We start from the raw sequence: 20,385 nt of genomic DNA, 5'->3' as shown, positions 1-20,385 counted from the left end.
CTCTGCACTGGGTACGACCTGGTTTCTGTCACTGAATCCAGCCTACTGTTCTGCACAGTCTGGACCGTCCTTCTGTGTCCTGCCTTGTCTCCCACTACTGTGCCATGTACTCTCTCCAGCAGATGTAGCATACTCCCTTCTGTCCTTTTGCTGAGAATTATCTTTTTCTTCTCTTCATTCAGCTAATTCCTACCCTTTCTTCAGGTCTGCATTTAATCATTACTTCCTTTAAGCATTCTCTGATTCTTCTAAATTAGGTCAGATCCCACATTATAGAGTTTCTCAGCACTCTTAATCATTCTTCCATAGCACTAATTTTGGCTTATAATTACACGGTTATTTCATGATTGATAACTCTTAACCTACTGGATTATAAGCTTCCTGAAACTATGGACTTTCTTTTGTTCACTTTTTATCCCCAATGCCTAGCATAGTATCTGCCATATAGTAGGTCCATAGTAAATATTTGCTGAATGAATAAATGAAGGGTGAATGGTTAATTGTTTGAAATAATCTTTATCTCGTTGGTTAATCTGGCACATAAGGTGCTCAGTAAATAAGAAGGTAGTTACTTGGGGAAAGTGGATGTAAAGATGTATTTTAAAATACTGGAGGAACGTGGACTAGTGAAGGTAATTGTGAAGGCCAGCTTGAATAGATTTAGATGATATTAGCAGAGAATACAATGGAAGTATATTAGGAAATGAGGCTTTTTTTTTTTTTTAAATGAGAATTGGTACATGATCTCCATTGGTGATAGCAAGGAATTGAGGGTATTTAAGGAAGCCTATAAGGATTTTTTTTTTATAAGGAGCCCTGGTGGCCCGATGGTTAAGCCCTTGGTTGGTTAACTGAAAGGTCGGTGGTTCCTACCAGTGGCTGCACAGGAGAAAAGACCTGGTGATCTACTTCTGTAAAGATTTATGTCCAGGAAACTCTATGGGGCAGTTCGACTCTGTTCTGTATGGTCTCTATGAGTCGGAATCGACTTGACGGCACACAACAACAACAATAGCGAGGAAGCCTGTGATGTCAAAATCTGGTGCATGGCGTATGTGCAGGATAGAATGGAGAAGAAGAAAACCTAGGATCTTGTGAAGAACAGTGAGGTAACTGTCAAAAGCGAAGGATAATTCATTGGAGTTTGGAAAAAGAGAAGTGGCAGAAACTAAAACATCATGAGGCCATCAAACAGCAGGATGTTTTGCTGTTGTTAATGGGTAAATTGTGTAAGAGACCTGATACTCCATTCAGCCTCTTATATTATGTGGTAAACTCACTTAGTTTTATACTCAGTACTGTTAACCTTAGCTCTGTGAGATGCTCTATTTTTCTAGCTATATTCATTTCATGAAAGAAGGAAAATAAATACATATTGGGAAGATATGGGACCCTGGTGGTGCAGTGGTTAAAAGCTTGGCTGCTAACCAAAAAGTTGGCAGTTCAAATCCACCAGCTGCTCCTTAGAAACCCTATAGGACAGTTCTACTCTGTTCTGTAGGGTCAGTATGAGTCAGAATTGACTCGATGGCAATGGGTTTGGTTTGGTTTAGGTTTTATTGGGAACTTACAGTGGCAGAGAATAATGTAAATCAGTAATACCTCATGTTTGATTTTCAGTGATTTAATTACTTTCTAAGTAGAGATACGTCTTTTTGATTACTGAGGAACACTAACATTAGGTAAAGCCGCTGTGAGTATGGTATATGTGTCTGTAATAAGTTTATAACAAAGTTTGTGGTAGCTTAAAGTTTCATAAATGTTTCATGGGTTTTGTGCTAAAAAGGACAATATCGTGTACTCATTTTCTTTACACATTTCATAGATACTTATTGTGTAACTGCTATATTTGAAACACCAACAGTCATTGGAGATCCAAAGATAAATATGACCCAATACTTTCCCCAAAGCTGTGTAAAGTTTAGGAGTAAGTCAGACCATTAAACAAATGAATATTATGATTATAAATAGTAGTAACTATGGCAGCTCCTAGGATAGTCAGAAGAGGGACACCTGACCAAATCCGGAGCTTTGGGTGGGTAGGAAGAAGTGGAACTGTTAGTCAGTTCTTTTCAGAAGTGTTGCCAACTTGGCCAAGTCTGGATCCCTTCTTTAGAGCAAAGGTTGAAATCACAAATGGTATTTCAGTAAGCACAACCATAGGAATAAGACATGTTTTACTATTCTATTGATGTATTCTTCAGAATAGAAAAGAAAAATACTGATTCAGAAGTGGAAACATAACTTGATCCTTGAGAGCCAGATAAATGTGCCCTTTTGGAAAGGGAAGAGTATTCTGCTGCCCAGTTCAAGCCTATGAATTTAGAATCTTTACTAGGAAAATCTCGGTGATGGTGGTGGCTGTCAAGTGAACTCTGACACATGGCAACCTCGTGTGTGCAGAGAACTACTCCATAGGGTTTTCAAGGCTGTGACCTTTCAGACACAGATTGCCAGGCCTATCTTCTGAGGTACCTCTGAGTGGGTTTGAACTGCCAACTTAGTTGTCGAGTGCTTAACCGTTTGTGCCACCCGGGGATTCCCAGGAAAGCTTAGAGACTATTGGAAGTATATTCAGTTATTTATGAAATTAGAGGTTAAAAAAATAGATAATAATGAAAAGTAATGCTTGCCTGTAAAGCAAATCCTGTTTTTAGTTAGTACTCATATTGTCAGTGGACCCCCAAAAGAGTTTGGTTTTAAATCTGTTTTTTAAAATAAGGCGGATTAGGACAGTGGTTTCTTCAGGTGTGTTAAGTACATTCAAATGGTTATATGGATTGGGGATTTTTATTTACTCTAAAAGAAAGTAAACATTCACTTCAGTTGCAAAATAGTACAACAATGATTTTCTTTTTATTCATGAAGATGACAAAGTTCCTAAAAAATTCCGGAATTCCCTTGTTCAATTTGGACTGAACACTATGAAGTCTGCAAATATATGTATCGGTCGGCCAGTGTTGCTTACCAGTTTGGATGGAAAGCAAGAGGTAAGAGTCTTTTTCATTTCCTTTAGAAAGATGTGAGATGTTTCTCAGTTTTTCAACACGATCAGGAATAAATGGGAAATGATCTACATTTTAAATGACATTCAAATATATATAAACTGTTTCTTCACTTGATGCCTATGACTATCCTAGTTATATTTTTGTTGTTGTTGTTACTTGCTGTTGAGTTGGCTCCGACTCATGGTGACCCCGTGTACAATAGAAACAAATGTTGCCCGATCTTGTGCCATCTCCGTGATCTTTGGAATATTTGAGCCCATTTTTGAGGCTGTTGAGTTACTCCCTCTCACTGGGGGTTTTCCTGATTTTTGATGACCCTCTATGTTACCAAACATGATGGCTTTTTTTAGTGATTGGTCTTTCCTGATGATGTGTCCAAAGTATTCAAGACCAAGTCTCACCATCCTTGCTTCTAAGGAACATTTCAGTTGTATTTCTTTTCAGACTGATATATTCATTTTTCTGGCAGTTCATGATATGTTTAGTGTTCTTTGCTAACACCACAATTTGAATGCATCTATTCTGTCTTTTTCATCGTCCAGCTTTCATATGTGTATGACTTGATTAAAAAGACCACGACTTGGGTCAGGTGCATCTCAGTCATCTAAGTGTCATCTTTGCTTTTTAGAACTTGAAAGAGGTCTTTTGCAGCAGTTTTGCCCAATGTAATATATCATTTGATTTCTTGACTTGCTTCCATGGATGTTGATTGTTGATCCAAGTCGAATGAAATCCTTGACAACTTCAGTATTTTCTCCATTTATCACGATGTTTATTGGTCGTGAGGATTTTTGTTTTATGTTTAGGTGTAATCCATACTGAAGGCTGTGGTCTTTGATCTTCATCAGTGTGTTCTTAAAGTTGTCTTCATTTTCAGCAAGCAAGTTTATGTCATCTGCCTATCTCAGGTTGTTAATCCTGATGCCAGATTCTTCTTCAAATAGTCCAGCTTCTTGGACTCTTTGCTCAGCATACAGATTGAATAAGTATGGTGAAAGGATGCAACCCTGATGGACATCTTTCTTGATTTTAAACCATGCAGAATTCTCTTACTCTGTTCGAATGACTGCCTCTTGGTCTACGTATAGGTTCCATATGAGCACAGTTAAGTGTTCTGGAATTGACGTTCTTTGGAAAACAAACAAACAACCAAAAAAAAACACCTAACCAAATCCATTGCCGTCCGGTCAATTCTGACTCATAGTGACCCTATAGGACAGAGTGAAACTGCCGCATTGGATTTGCAAGGAGCGGCTGGTGGATTTGAACTGCCAGCTTTTTGATTAGTAGTCAAGCTCTTAACCACTGCGTCACATACTTCTGATCGACACAGTCCAATGCCTTTGCATTAGTCAATAAACCACAGGTAAACATCTTTCTGGTATTTTCTGCTTTCAACCAAGAACCATCAGACATCAGCAATGATATCCCTCCATCCACGTTCGCTTCTGAAACCAGCTTGAACTTCTGGCAGTTCCTTGTCAATGTATGACTGCAGCCATTATCTTCAGCAAAATTTTGCTAGTATGTTATAGTAATGGTATTGTTTGATAATTTTTGCATTCCATTTGATCACTTTTCTTTGGAATGGGCACAAATATGGATCTCTTCCAGTTGGTTGGCCAAGTAGCTGTCTTCCAAATTTCTTGACATGACGAGTGAGTGTTTCCAGTGTTGCATTTGTTTGTCAGAGTGTCTCCATTGATACTTTGTCAATTCCTGGAGTTTTGTTTTTCACCAATGCCTTCAGTGCAGCTTGGACTTATTCCTTCAATACCAGCAATTCTTGATCAGAGTAGTTCCTAAATGTCGTAAAGTGGAGAGCGGAATTTCCTTCTGCAGTGCCAACACACACATCGTAAGTCCCATTTCTCCTAGTCTGTTGGTTACATTTCTTTGTAGAAATGTTATTTTAGGGTATGAAGGTCACCTGTTCTGTATACAAATATTTACTTACTACCCGTTTTCAGCTTGCTGCCATTCATCTTACTTGGGACTCCAAGCTTAGAGCCTTTCTTGGGTCATTTTTGCTAGCTTGGCTTTCTCGCCTGCTGCTGGCCCCTACCTGCTGCTGTGTTTCTTCTGTCTGCTTATCAGTCAGCGTTCTCTCATTCACTGTGGAGCCTCTGTGGAGATACCTTGAAATCTGTTATCTGCTGATGGCACCCCTTTCTTTCTTTTCTTTGTTCTGGGTTTATATCTTTAAAAATCCATTACTGTGTCTTGTGAAAGAGAAGACTGTAGATGTATGAGCTCATCCCTCTATTTTGAGCCAGAAATCTTTGCTGTCTTAACATTTAAGTCTGATGAGATCCAGGCTCCAAGGAAGCTCTTGTGCGTTCTCCCTCATTACTTCCTGGATGTAGTTTATGCCTTAGGCTGGATTACTTGCTTCCGAATTATCTTGCCTTCAATGTTTTTCTCATTTTCTTCTTATCAACCATTAATGCTTTTGTTTCTTTTCTTAAATCCACCTTTCAAATTTTGTACCTTCTTTTCTGTGAAATCGTTCTTAAACTTTGCAAAAGGATGTAATCATTAAAACAATTTTTTTTTTTAACCCTCAAATTTATTGACTTAACAACTATTTACTATTTCTCATGAGTCTACAGGTTAACTGGGTAGTTCTGAGATCTGGTAGCTCTCTGGATCTCACCTTGGCTTACTCGTGTGTCCACAGTCAACTGGCAGATCAGTTGGGGTCTGGCTAGTCAACACTGACCTCAACTTCTATGACTTAGATCTCCTCCACTGTTCTTTTGTAGCAGCCACAGAAGGTCAGAAGAGGGAGTGAACAGGCCGAAGAGCTTTTCAAATCTCTGTTTACATGAAGTTTGCTGCTATCCCATTGGACAAAGCAAGCCATGTGGGCATACCCAGAGTCATTGTGGAAGGGCACTGCGAATGAATGTGGACACAAGGAGGCATTGTTGAGAAGGCAGTTAATATAAATGCTTTCAGAGGCCCATCAGTGGTGTTGCTAAAGAATATGAGGCTTCTGACGGATGTCACTGCTTCATCATAGGAAAGGGCTCTAGAGTCTGGTCACTCACTGATTAGTCTATGACCAAGCTCATCTTGAGATTTGGAAAATTGTCCTAGTCCTCTTGAGCTTCTTTCACTGGTACACACGAGTCAGTCTCATAGTCAAACTGAAACAGATAAGGCAAAAATATTATAGGAAGGTTTCTCCACCTATTTTTGCTATATCAAGTTGTTTAAGTAATCTCTGCATAGGAGAATTTGTGTTCCTGTAATCATTATTATTTGTGTGTGTGTGTGTGTGAACCCATGCAGTGTTTAATTTTTTTTTTTTTTTCATTTATCTTCTTGCAGCTTATATCAGATTGTAACTCTTGGGGTAGGCACTGGGTTTTGCAGATTTATGTACTTCGCTGTGCCTAGTATTTTGCCTTATAAATTTATGATAGTCCGAATATTTATTTTCTACATTTTTCATTTCCTGTGTTCTGGGCAGGTCTATACGGCCTGGCCTGTGTCAGGATTTCCGGGAGGCAAAGTTGGCTTGAGCGAAATGGCACAGAAGAATGTGGGCGTCAAGCCTGGTGATGCCATTCAGGTTCAGCCTATTGTTGGTGCTGTGCTACAGGCTGAGGAAATGGACGTGGCATTGAGGTTTGGCTCTTTTCTTTGGTGACTGTCTGGATCAGTGCTCTCTCAGAGAAATTAATGCGAGTCACAAATGTGAACCATATGTGTAAATTTACATTTTTTAGTTAGCCACGTTTAAAAAGTAAAAGAAACAGGTAAATTAATTTTAATATTGTATTTAACAAGTATATCTAAAGTCTTATCATTTTAACAAAATTTATAAGCTATTTTATATTATTGTTTTTAAATGAAGTCTTCGAAGTGCAGTGTGTATGTTATACTCAGAGCATGTGTCAATTTGGACTAGCCACGTTTCAGGTGCTCTGTAGCCACTTGTGGCTAGTGTGTAGACAGCACAAGATAGATGAGTGCTGTGTAATTTATGGACTAGAGACTTTCTAATGTGTTATGAGTAGTGTGTGCCCTGACGTTTTAAATGAGAGCAATTATTATTGGTAAATATTTTAAAACATTTTTCATCTTGGTTTATAGTATAATTAGGGGTTCTTGTCATTCTGTGGTTATCAAGAAGGAGGTTACTATGAGTAGGAAAGAAACAAGTTTAATTAAGATTGCCCAAAGAAAAAGCCTGATTGTGTATTTTAACTCATTGATTTTGCAGTTTAGTAAAACAAGTGGTCATTTCTATCAGATGTTGAAATAGCCTCTCACTAAAGGCTAATTATTTCAATCAGCTTACCATTTTTTTTTTTCCTTAAAATAGTTGAAGTATATCACTCATCCTCTTAGATATTCTTTATCTACTAGGATTTTGACCAAGTTTGTATATGCAAGTCAAAATTTAGTTTTTAAAAAAGTTCCTTTTAATATTTTAACTTTAAAATTAGGAACAATTTTGGGAGATGTCTTCACATTATATACAAGAATCACAAAACATTTTCCCCTTGTTAGCTTGATTTAAAAGTGCTATTAAATACTCTTTTGCTACCTGTAGATTCCAAGCTTGAATTTTGGCATATTTTTGTCCTTTAAAAATAAGAAACTGTTTTCAGAGCATTTAATTACAATTTAATGAATAAAGAGAAAGGGAAGAGAATTAGCACATACTGAGCACTTGCTGTGTACCAGATGCATACACATGCACACACTCACATGATCTTTTTTTCCCTTTTTCCTCTCTCATTTAATCCTCGGTACCCCTTCCGGGTCCGTACTTATCCCTGTTTTATAGATGAGGAAATGGGCTTAATGAGGACAAGTAACTTACCTATTAGTTTACAGGTAGTTAGTAATACTATTCAAATTAAACCAGATTAATTCTCAGACTTCATCTTAAAACAGTGCTGCAGGCAAGAGTAGTCAGTTGGCTGGAATTAGTATTTATGGTGATCCACAAACTAATCTGCTTTTTGAGCGTCCAGCAGTCAGTGATTTGTTGGTTTACAGTTGAGTCAGCTCACACTTACCAGGGCCTGTATAGATACATTAAATGGAAGCTTGGTTTTTACATTTTACTTTTCAAAAATCTTTCGTTTTTAAATGTAGCAACAGAGCGTAGACAAAAAATTTAATTTCCGTTAAGAAAAATCAGTAATTTTAATCAGCTACTTGAATCCTTCATTTGCAAATGAAAAATTTTATTAGTAAGGGTAGAGCTCCCTCTAGTGTAAATTAATTTATATGCACCCATGTTTTCTTAAAACTGGTTGAGTATTTTTTACTGTTCTTGTACATATTTGTAAGTATTTTCTATTCAGAGTTTAATAAATAGAAGCTATCTAAGTACACATTTATTCAGAATTCTAGAAACAGATAAATTTAGCTAAATTATTTCTTTAGTTTATACACGTATGATTCATGAGATTTCTTTCTTGTTTAATTTCTTTCACTGTCTTTCCTTTATACGAGTATATTGGTTTTACTACTGATGAAGTGGTTGGAGAACAGGGCTTAGATTTTGACCATGTAGGCCTGCTAATACTCCTCCCCCGGAGCTAAACTTACCTGATACGCTCTCCCCACCCCCGACCTGGTCACTGGCAAAGCTGGACAGCCAGAGGCCTCCTCTGCTGATACAGATTGCTTTTACGTCGAGGAGGAAAGATGCATATGTTTTGTGAACTCTGCAAGGGCATATCTCTTTACGAGGGCAGTGATTTTACGTGTGCCATTTCCTGCACACAGACAAGCAGCCCTCATGGAGATTATCAGTCAGTGTAAATGGGTTCTCATTTTTCTCAGATACTGCCTTTTCCCCAGAATAAACTTCCAATGTAACCATTACATTCCTTTTTCTTATTTCTACCTCTTCGGATTGTGTACTGTATTGGGTTTAATTTTCCTGAAGAGATAGTTTATAAATTATGCAAATAGAATGAAGTAAATTATTAATAAAAGACTTTTTCCAAGATAGGCAAGTTCAGAAAGGGAATGATTAATTTAGCTTAGAGTTTTTCAAGTGTTTTTGACTAAGATACAGAATAAAAAGTACATTTTTCATTGATTTATTATACACATACACCCACAGATACACACATAAAGTATATATATGCATACATGTTTGTACCTGTAGCTATGCGTATATATATAAATACATGTGAGTATGTATATACGTGCATTTGTATGTGTACAAGAGATAGATATTTTATAAAGCAATGTTTATCCTTTTGATGTGTCATATACTCTGATGTTTTGTGTTCTGTTAAATGCTGGATGGGACTCACTGAAATGATGTCATTACTCACTATTTGGAAGTACCCTGTATCTTGAAGAACATTGATTTAGACTGCTAGACACCAAATTGCAAATGCTATTTTCATGGCTGTAAGAAGTATCAGAGAAGTGTTATTTTTTTGGTCCTACTAAAATTGTGTAAATCGTTTCTGGGTTGTAAATGAATTTCTCTTTTGATCAGGTCTGTATTACAACTGGGAGTCCTGGTGGTGCAGTGGTTAAAGCGACTGGCTTCTAACCAAAAAGATTGGTGGTTTGAGCGTACCACCTGCTTCACAAGAGAAAGATATGGCAGTCTGCTTCCATAAAGAGTTACAGTCTTGGAAACCCCATGGGGCAGTTCTACTCTGTCCCATAAGATCACAATGAGTCAGAACTGACTCTACGGCAGTGGGCTTTTGGGTATATCACAACTATGCACATGTAATTTTATATTACATTTTAGTTTCTGGTATACTTAATGCCAATTTCTATCCCATTCATCACCCCCTCCTTGCCCTCTTCCCATCCCTCCTGCCCTCACTCTGGTCTCACCTCTTACAGTAACAAAAATATAGAGATTAATGAAGAAGAACTGACTGGTTGTCTTCTGAGAAAACTAGGTGAGACATATATTTAAATTGTTTTCTTAATTTTTGAGAAGTAATACATCAGTAAAAAAGTGTCTTTGAGGTCTTATATACATAATAGTTTTCTTTAGAGAATATTCCCTTTGGTGAATTAATATCCTTGTGAGATAAGTGGGTTACCATTCCCAATTGATTGGTACGTGAGGAGTGGAGAAAATATATGACATGTTTATGGACATTGTCAGTGGCAGAACTAAGGCCTTTTAACCAAGGCTTTGAACCAGAAGGGGAGTTGAACCAGAAAGAATCAGTTTGAAGCCCTGCTTTTAACCCCTAAGCTTTTGCTCTAGTGAGAAACATTATGGTGGAGTGCTGGTTTAGGTGTGCCATTTTAGGTTAGTTAATTATCGAATGTGTAATTCCTATTTGTTGATATACTTAATCTAGAATCTTAGATCTCTTGGATATAGGGGATCTCAAAGAATTACCTTTTCTTGTTTTTCTATCTCCACATAGTGCTGTATTATAGGCGAATATTAGGTCCTCTGTTTTTTCATAATAGTTACTTTATAATATTCCATCTTTGATTTAGAATTTTTAGTCTTTTAGTCAGGTAGCTTTGTTAACAGATTAAATGAATTCTTATTTAAACATTAATCTTGTGAATAATTGTACTAACATATTTAATAAATTGTTTTCTAGATGGCAAGATTGTTTTACCAGGCAACTTTCTGTACTGCACATTTTATGGAAGACCATGCAAGTTGCAAGTGTTGCGAGTGAAAGGGACAGATGGCGTGATACTGGGATGGCCTCAGAATGACTCTGATACTAGTGCCCAGGGAGTGGCCTCTGAGCAGTCCAGCATGGAAGCCTGTAGCCTGGATATGGCCTTACAGCTAAGCCGGTTAGGTCTAGAAGAGCCCCGGGACCCGGCATCAAGCAGTACTCCTTGCAAGCCAGTAGATGACAGAATTATAAATAAAGCTGATGACATGTTGTCAGATATCGCACAGAGTCCTGGGGAACATAGTGGACTTGGGCTAGAGGAAATCACAGGCCTTAAATGCAGTTTTGAGTCTGCAAGAGAAGGAAATGAACAACTTATCATTGAAGAGAGATTGCTAAAATCAGCCAGAGTGGGAGCAAAATGCAACACTGATAATTTTTATTTTATTTCTTCAACAACAAGAGTCAATTTTACCAAGACTCGTACAAATTCGAAAGAGCAAGACAACCAACTCAAAGTAACCTATGGCATGATAGGAGGCTTAAGTAGGCAGCTGAAAGCAATTAGAGAAATAATTGAATTGCCTCTCAAACAGCCTGCACTTTTCAAGAGTTATGGTATGATTTCTTTAGTTTACTGAACCCAAAAGTGTTGAATTCCAACTAACAAGTAGTCGACCTATTTTACAAACCTAATGATTATTCTCCCTCTTTTCCTGTTTTTATTTCCTGAGGGGTAGGTATTGTAGAGGTTGTCAGTTGCTTGGGAGATGCCAGTTAAGAGAGCCATTTTCTGTGCTTTGGTCTCTAGATTGTGATGTGAGTTAGTGACAGCCTTGTCTCTTCTAAATGCATATTTCCACAGTTGTTTGGATTGGATGTAAAATTAGTATTTTGTCATGCTAGATTGGCTATAATGCCTACATAAATAAACCAAACATTCAAATACATTGGATAAGACTTATGCATTAGGAAATGTAGCTGTGTACAGATATCTTTGTACTGAGGCAAATAGTTATGGGTATGACGTGGCTATTAGGAAACTCAGGGCTTTCTCTGGATGGATGCTGCCCAGATCCTCTGGTACATTTGGTGAATAACAATTTTTCTCTCTGCTTTTTCTTTTTTTTTTTATGAATCTTTATAAGGGGAACCTTTGGACTGACATTTTGCTGTTAATGCTTATACTTTCCAAGATGCCTCAATGAAAGAAAATTGGGACCGTGGCTTGTTTCTGGCTGTTCATGTTGCCTGGGCTTTGTTTTCTGCTCATTAAACTGTGCTGTATGGACAGGCTTGGCAACAATGAGTGTGTCCAGCTGGTTTTTTATCAGTCTGCTGTCTACAAAGAGACAGAAGGTCATTGTTGGGGATCAGTGTTTGGGCTATTTAGTACATCTTTTTTGAGGGGGGGAGGTCTGCTTTAGTTTTGTGATGCAAGGTAAATATACATTTTATAGCTCATGTTTGAAGTCACAGGACAACACTTGTAAGAAACCTAGTAATGCTGAATCCAACCTTCTGTTTTTGTAGGAATTCCTGCCCCTAGAGGAGTGTTACTCTATGGCCCTCCAGGAACTGGAAAGACAATGATTGCCAGGGCTGTTGCTAATGAAGTTGGAGCCTATGTTTCTGTAATTAATGGTCCTGAAATTATTAGCAAGTAGGTACTTTATTTAATAGACTAAATCTAATTATTAAATGTATTTCTTAAAAAATGACTGCATGGTATTCCACTGTCTGGATATTTTATCCATTGAAATATTTTAAACTTGCTTTTTTTCCCTAAATTTTATTTATTTTATTGTTGTTTAGAATATACACAGCAAAACATAGACCAATTCAACAGTTTCTATGTGTACAATTTAGTGACATTGTTTGCATTATTCGAGTTGTGCAACTTTTCTCACCCTCTTTTTCTGAGTTATTCTTCGCTTGTTAACATAAACTCACTGCCCCCTAAAGTTCCTATGTAATCTTTCGAGGTGCTGTTGTCAATTCGTTCCCGTATAGATAGTTCTCAAAAGAGCATAATGGTCAAGGCAGACTTTTTTTTCTAGTTAAGTTAAACCATTGTTTAGTTTCAAGATGACTTCAGGGGATATTTTTGGTTTAAGGTTTAAAGATTGTCTCAGGGCAATAATTTCAGGGGTTCATCCACCCTCCATGGCTCCGGAAAGCCTAGAGTCCATGAGAATTTAAAATTCTGTTCTGCATTTTCCCCCTTTTGATTAGGATTCTTCTGTGGAATCTTTGATCCAAATGTTCAGTAATGGTAGCTGGGCAACATCCAGTTTTTCTGATCTCATAGCAAATTAGGCAGTTGTTCATGGAGGCAATTAACAACACATTCCATATCCTCCACCTATCCCTGACCCTCTTTTGCTGCAGGTGAATAGAGACAAATTGTTGTGCGTTGGATGGCTGCTTGCAAGCTTTTAAGACCCCAGACACCATGCAACAAAACTAGGAGATAGAATAGAAGCACTAACCACATTATTAGGCCAATTAACTGGGATATCCCATGAAAACATGACCGTAAACTAAATTTGCTTTTTACTGTGTGTAAAATAAGTTTGGAGAATAGTTTTTGAAAATAATTTAAAAAGAATTCTGGAAATACTTGAGAAGGCAGATTAACTTTTATAGTCAAAACTTTAAAAATAATAAGAGTTGGTCCTTAAATGTATTTTGTTACAGATTTTATGGTGAGACTGAAGCAAGGTTACGTCAGATATTTGCTGAAGCCACCTTGAGGTATTCTCTTTTATTTTTAGACTTTTTGGAATTAATAGTCAAAGCTGTTTAATCAAAGATATACTAACACTTTATACAAAGCATAAAAGAATAAACAAAAATAATGCAATAGCACTACAAATAGATGGTAGATTTAGTGAAATTCTGATTTAAGTCTAATGTGGTTTTGAAGGTTTGATAAAAAAGCTGTTAAGTTACATACAGTAGAAGAATTAAGGCAGAGTGCTCTTTGATAAGTCATATGACCTTGCTTGAGCATATCAATTTATGATTTTCCTTCTTTAAGATATTTGGGCGTATCCAGTATACATAGCTCACTTAGTACGCTATGTTATAGTAGTAGCCTCTTACGCTTAAAACTGTTTTATTATGCTGTACTTCAAAGGGACAAATCTTTTGCCCTTTAAAAACTTCGTATTTAAAAACTTTGTATTCCTGAATGTAAGCTGTGCTGTTACATTACACTGAACACTAGAATATGGTCTTTAATTTGTGTTTAATATATTACTATTATGTTTGTGTCTCTACCGTTTTTTGGTATTTAACTTAGCATAAATACAACTCTCTTGTCAAAGAACTGCCACTTTTAAAAAGCTAGTGTTAGTGGATGAAATAAGTGGTTTATAGTTGTAGTACTGAAAATATGAGGAATAGTGTTACACCTTATGCTTTAGTATTTGAGTCTGTTTGTTATGTTCCTGGCAGTTGAGGTTTCTTCATATTAGAGAATTCACATCTTCTTATGGAAGAATTGATTGTCTTGAAAATTCTGTTTCTAAAGGGGGAAAAAAAAGGGCATTCCTAGCTTGTATCCATAGAGCTTCAAACCTACTACAAAGGGACACCTCTAGCCTCAGCTTCTGAATTGATTCAGCTTTTAACAGTGGCATAGTGGTTAAGAGCTTGGCTACTAAGAGGTCGGCAGTTCAAGTCTACCAGCCACCCCTTGGAAACTGTATGGGACAGTTCTACTCTGTCCTACAGGGTCGCTATGAGTTAGAATTGACTTGATGGCAGCGGGTATGGTACGGGTACAGTGGGTGAATTTTGTCTGGGTACAGACTCTCATCTCATGGGCAATAGACTGTTTTCAATATTCTGCCTTTTTATTGAAGACTCAACTAGAATGTGATATTGGTGAGTTAATAATTTGAGCTACAATTAATTTAAGGTTTTTCAGCTTCATATCCTAATGCCCTTGTCTTTAATATCTATAAGAGAATTTTAAATTTGATCTGTTGCATTTCAGTTTAAAAATTGAGACTAAGTAAAATTTAAAAATAAATGTAAATTAGAAAATTCATTTTACCGTTTCTTCTTTAGGCACCCATCAATTATATTTATTGATGAGCTGGATGCACTTTGCCCTAAGAGAGAAGGGGCTCAGAATGAAGTGGAAAAAAGAGTTGTAGCTTCACTCTTAACACTGATGGATGGCATTGGTTCAGTAAGTACAGAACTAGTATTGATTCTGTGTAGGAACGTCTTGATTCTCCATGTATAATATCCAGTAGCAAAAGCTATTGAATATCTGAGCCATTGGGTTCTAGGATATGGGAGCAGTGTTAGCCATATGAACTAGAGGAAAGACCCATAAAATGTCTTCAGCACATTACTTAGTAACTGCTAGGACAAAGTATGGCACGTTTTTTCAGAATGTAAAATAGTATACCATGATGGGATTCTTTTGTGATAAAGGGTAGTAACTTAAAGACCTGAAGCAAAATCGGTAAGAAAGATTCAGCGGTTAAATTTTAGGGGACATTATTAGACATTTCATGAGGTAAAGCCTTATTACTCATGTAAAAATGGATCATTCAGGGGCTTTGTGCTAGGCAAGTGAAAAGAAAGAAAGAATAATAGAAAATGTGTTAGTAAAAGTTTAAAGAGAATTAACCCATATTATCAGATTCTTTGAGAGGATATTCACACTTGTGTTTAATAAAAATTGTATGCTAGTTATGAAAGGGAGATACATAGAACTAGTAGAGAATAGCAATGAAGAGAAATTCTCTCACATTCCTGACGGCCTTTAACCAGAAGAATACACTTCTTTTGGTGGATTGTAGATAACTGAAGTTTTTAGAATCATGATATGTTTTTAGAATCATGTTAGAAACTAAAGAACTGTTAAAAATCATGTAGTCCCAGCCCCAGTTGCACATTAAAAAACTGGACAATTAGAACTTTCTAGTTTTTACTGGCTATTGTTAGAAACTGAGCATGTGAAAATAACATGAAGGTTTGGTCATGAGTCTCTGTTATTTGCTACCATGTGTTGTATATAATCTTGAGAATCACTCTAGAGAAGGATTATCACTGAGGAAGGCTGGATTACCACCCGGTTATCATCCTGGGAGAGTACCTAGGTGTGATCATGCTCCAGGTTTGGTTCTCAGCTGATGAAGCTGGAGAATTTCAGTGTTATTACTATGTTACAGATGATGAGGCTTTGAGAACTCACCCATGATAACACAAGAGATTGATTTATAAACCAGAATGCTAGTTCATCCATTTATAATAAGAAATGTAACTATAGAATGAACCAAATATCTTTGTTTATGGATGACCATATTTTCACCCTGAAGGCAAAAATGTATGGAGAGCTGCATTATAATTAGAAGGGTACTTGGTGAGTATGGAATCAGATGGAAGGCTCTGTATTGGAGGATCAGGAGGTTCCAGACTAAGATTAGGAAGAAAGGACTGGTGATCTTCAGAAAATCAGCCAGTGATCAAGTCCGATCTGGATAGCCCGGGGCCAAGCACATTTCCTTTTGAGCTGTATGGCATTGCCATGAGTTGAGGGCCCACTCAGTGGCAGCTAACAACAGCAACGACAAATCACTAGTCAGTCTGCTACCTCTTTCTTCACCACCGGCATAGGCTTGATGAATGGATTGGTGTTCTCACTATAGGCATGGCTGGAAATGTGATGCTGATGTTTTAGTCAGAAAGTGTTTATGGGCTTCTGTCTGTCCTTCTGGAAACCCTGGTGGAATAGTGGTTAGGAGTTTGGCTGCTAACCAAAAGGTCCACAGCTTGAGTCCACCAAGAACTCCTTGGAAACTCTATGGGGCAGTTTTACTCTGTCCTATAGGGTCTCTATGAGTTGGAATCAACTTGATGGCAATGGGTTTGCTTTGGTTTTGTTTGTCCTTCTATTTGTTCTCTTTTTGACCCTTAACAAACAAGCTGGACTGACAAAGTGGCTGCAACAATAGGCTCAAACATAGTAATGATGGTGAGATGGCACAGGACCAGGCGATGTTTTGTTATATTGTATATAAGGTGGCTATGAGTTGAAACCGACTTGATGGCTGCAAACAACAACAACATTTGCTCTTCTAAACCAGTTATTCTTAGATTCAGTGTAGTCCATGCCTCTTCTGTTGGTACATCCAGTATAATTGATTAGGTGTGAGTTTTTTAATAATCTCTGTGAGATTATGCTCAGGACATCTTAATAGAAAGTTGAAAAATTTTTAAAGGTGACTGATCGTGATCGTGGTTCTTTATATTTTGATGTTCCTAATTTCATTCTCAGAGAGTAAAATCAGTTTTAGTTTGGGGAGTTAAAATCCATATGTATTTAAGAATGGCAGATATTTGGATGTACGTTATCTTGGTGTCTATATTTTCAGGAACTTAAAAATTTATTAAAGTAAAACAAGAAAACAGCCCATGCATGAGGAAGATTTCTTAGACAAGTTTCTAATAAAGCCTTGTTCTTTTTGAATAGTAGGTAGCTCATAATCTTTGCTGTCAGGTAGGAGAAAATGACATGTATTAAAACAACCATAAGGCAGGGTATTATTTATGAGAATGGTGTAGTTGAGATAATACCCTGCCTTATGGTATTATTTATGAGAATGGTGTAGTGAGAGGAACATCAGTGACAGTGAGATGGAGAGGGAAGTGTTGGAAAACTTCCTAGGAGAGGAAGCATTTAGGCTGAGCTTTGAAAAATGCAGGATGGTAGTATGTCAGTGTAAAGGGTAAGATTTAGTGGGCTGGGCGTTTAGATGCATCCTTTATAGAGCCATCCCCCCACTGCCTTTTTTTTTTTCCCTCACTTTTAGAATAATACGTAATTTGTTCTCATTTTATTTTGTTAGGAAGGAAGTGAAGGACAAGTGTTAGTCCTTGGGGCCACTAATCGGCCTCATGCTTTAGATGCTGCGCTCCGAAGACCTGGGCGATTTGATAAAGAGATTGAGATTGGAGTTCCTAATGCGGAGGACCGTTTGGATATCCTCCAGAAGCTGCTTCGAAAGGTCCCCCATCTGCTCACTGAGGCCGAACTGCTACAGCTGGCAAATAGTGCTCATGGATATGTTGGAGCAGACTTGAAAGCCTTGTGTAATGAAGCAGGTGAGTGTGATTTGCCATGGTGAGTCTGTATTAATGGACTTAATAACTTCAGTTTATTTACTTATTAATAATTTACATTTCACTTATTTTTTAAACAGAAATGGCTATAATTTTTTCTAGTCTAAAATATTCATTAAAAATAATCTAGCTGATTCAGAATACCATGAAAAAGAAAGTAAAAATCACTACTCTTAATTCTGCCTCCTAATGACACCCACTATTGGAGGAAATGAATGAGTGGAGTGGTAATTACATCTTCCAGACTTTTTGTAAGTAGTATACATATGCATGTGTGCCCACACGCTCATATGTAAGCTACCAGATGCATTTATGGTAGTATTGAAGATGACAGTATCTAGTGATTTGCTGTGGAAATTAAGAACTCCCTGCAGGAGGACCAGAACTTTCCTTAGAAAGAAACTTTGTATTTGTTGAAGTGCTGAAAAAGTGCTCAGTGAAACCTGAGAATTCTATGCCACAGAGTGTGTGACATTGATATTTTAGCCTGAAAGTATTTAAGGTCTGTTATTAATCAGTGGACTCCTTGACTTTAAGAACTGCAGTATGGCAATTAATTTAGTGGCTTTTAAGACCTTTTGATGTTTGTATAATTCTTCTGAGTAATTTTGACCATGGGATATATATTCAAATCAGGGCTTTTTTTTTTTTTTTTAAGTCAGGTTTATTAAGGTATAGTTAACACACAGTAAAATTCACCCTTTTTAGTGTATAGTTCTTTGAGATTTGACAAACATGTACAATTGTATAATCATTACCACTACCATCAAGATACAGAACAGTTCCGCTACCCCAAAAACTCTCTCATGCCCCTTTGTAGTCAACTCTTCCCCCAGTTCTCCGTCTCTGGCAACTACTGTATTAGTTTATTTTATGTTTGCTTACTGTGTCGTAGCTTCTTGCTTTGTTTTGTTTTGACACGCCCAAATGGGTTGCTTGAGTGAGCTAGCTTGATTATTTTCGCCTTTGGAGCTATGATGTCCTGTCCCCAGGTGGCTAGAGCTGTTATCAGGTATATCAGTCTAGGAGTCCATTCACTTTTCTTGTATAAATTCAGCTCAGGTGTCCAGGTAGCTGATCATTAAGTGTGTGGTACAGTCTCTGTCCTACAGTCTTAGAGGGGCAGGGGTGATTGGTGTAGGTACCGGTATCTGGTTGCAGCAGGGGGTCACGCTCTGAACAAGGTAAAGGGCTGACAACCATCCCCTGAGTGTCTGTGAGGAAAGTTTGTCCCTGTTCCCTAGAGTGCACAGGTGGGTGGGTTCTGCAGCTGGACCGTGGGCACCCAATGCTTTTGGTTATGAGTACTGAGAGGCACCACTTACCCTTGGACCCCTGTCGTAGTTGGCTAGGTGATGTGGGTGGAGCCACCAGTTCTTAGGCCCCTGATGCAGGTAGGTGAGGACCCAGTTTAATAGGCAAAGCAGTGTTTAAACATCAGAAACCTACCTCTTTACCACACAGCTGATACAGCTGATGTCAGATCTCAAGCACATACACCGTTGCAGTAATAAGCGCCTAATCTCCTGAAATGGGCCCACACAGGTTCATGCAGGGGTGAAAGGTATTTAAAGTCCGCAGACCATTTGTGTCTGGACACGAGCCGCTTCCATCCTGAGCTCCCAGCTTAGTGGAGTTGGCAGATTATCTTTTCCTCCAATTGTTAATTCATTCCTTCTTCAAGGCTGGGAAAATGGCTCAGGGCGTGGAGCAGGGCCTGTCTCAGGCCCCGGTAAATCGACCTCCTCTGAAGCCAGCTTGGGGGCTTGGGGTGTGATAAAATAAACACAGGTACTTAGCTTTTGCCGAGAGCACTGTTCTTTGGTTCCGGAGGTTTGAGGAGGTTTGAGTAGACTGCCGCTCGCTGTCTCTCCCTGAGGAAACTTCATTAGGAAGGCTACTGCCAGCCCCTCCAGGGTTGCTCTAGGGGATCGTGCCTGAGGCGCCCTGGTTCCTGCCAAATCAGGTCCGGCAACTCCTTGCTGCTTCTGAACCGTCTATCCCTCCCCCTGCTGCTCAGACCTTTTTCTTAACTTTGCCTTTGATGTTCAGGGTTTCTAACTTGTCATATGTATAATTGCTTCACTTGTTTTTTCAGGTGTTTGTTTTAAGAGGGATCGCTGGAAGCATCTGACTACTCTGCCATCTTCGTCCTGCCTCTTGGAGAGCAGAACATTCTTAACCCTGCTCTTCTTGTTTATAATCTTTATTGGCTTTATTTTTCTCTTATTTCTTCTTTTATTTCTTTTTCTCCACATCACAACCTCTACCCTTGGCCCAACAATTGGGAACAGTGTTGATTGAAATAGAAAAGCCATTTAGTTAATAAAAGCTTGGTGGGGAAGCGTAAGGTTTACTTTTCAGTTCCTGGAACAGATTTTGGTATATATTTATTTGTGCTCAATAAACATTTAATTAATTGAATTGAAGGAGAGTGATCTGAGAACTTTGTACAGAAGCTGGGATACATAATGAGATGTATTTACCACTCCACTCATTCATTACCTCCCTGTGTTGGCTCTAGAAGTCCTTGCTTTGTGCTGAGGAAAGAATTCAGAGTAGTAATTTTTCTTTAGAAGTAGCAACAAATAAGATGCAAGTGCTATGTCATGCTAGAAAATGTA

The 20,385-nt window shown here is 38.0% G+C and overlaps 1 protein-coding gene across 5 annotated transcripts in view; it reads left to right on the top strand.

Moving 5' to 3' along the window:
- SPATA5 (spermatogenesis associated 5) overlaps positions 1–20,385 on the top strand; it is a 350,714-nt gene that overhangs the window by 3,076 nt on the left and 327,253 nt on the right. For all 5 annotated transcript variants that reach the window (XM_049885372.1, XM_049885371.1, XM_049885374.1 and 2 more), the window contains exons 2-9: positions 2,869–2,990; positions 6,487–6,644; positions 9,858–9,916; positions 10,586–11,230; positions 12,146–12,275; positions 13,313–13,369; positions 14,693–14,816; positions 17,488–17,743. In XM_049885372.1, the coding sequence (XP_049741329.1) occupies positions 2,869–2,990; positions 6,487–6,644; positions 9,858–9,916; positions 10,586–11,230; positions 12,146–12,275; positions 13,313–13,369; positions 14,693–14,816; positions 17,488–17,743 (1,551 nt within the window). The remainder of the gene's footprint in view (positions 1–2,868; positions 2,991–6,486; positions 6,645–9,857; positions 9,917–10,585; positions 11,231–12,145; positions 12,276–13,312; positions 13,370–14,692; positions 14,817–17,487; positions 17,744–20,385) is intronic.

Source organism: Elephas maximus, chromosome 5 (assembly GCF_024166365.1).
Source record: "Elephas maximus indicus isolate mEleMax1 chromosome 5, mEleMax1 primary haplotype, whole genome shotgun sequence".
Lineage (NCBI taxonomy): Eukaryota > Metazoa > Chordata > Mammalia > Proboscidea > Elephantidae > Elephas > Elephas maximus.
This window is presented reverse-complemented; position numbering and strand designations above follow the sequence as displayed.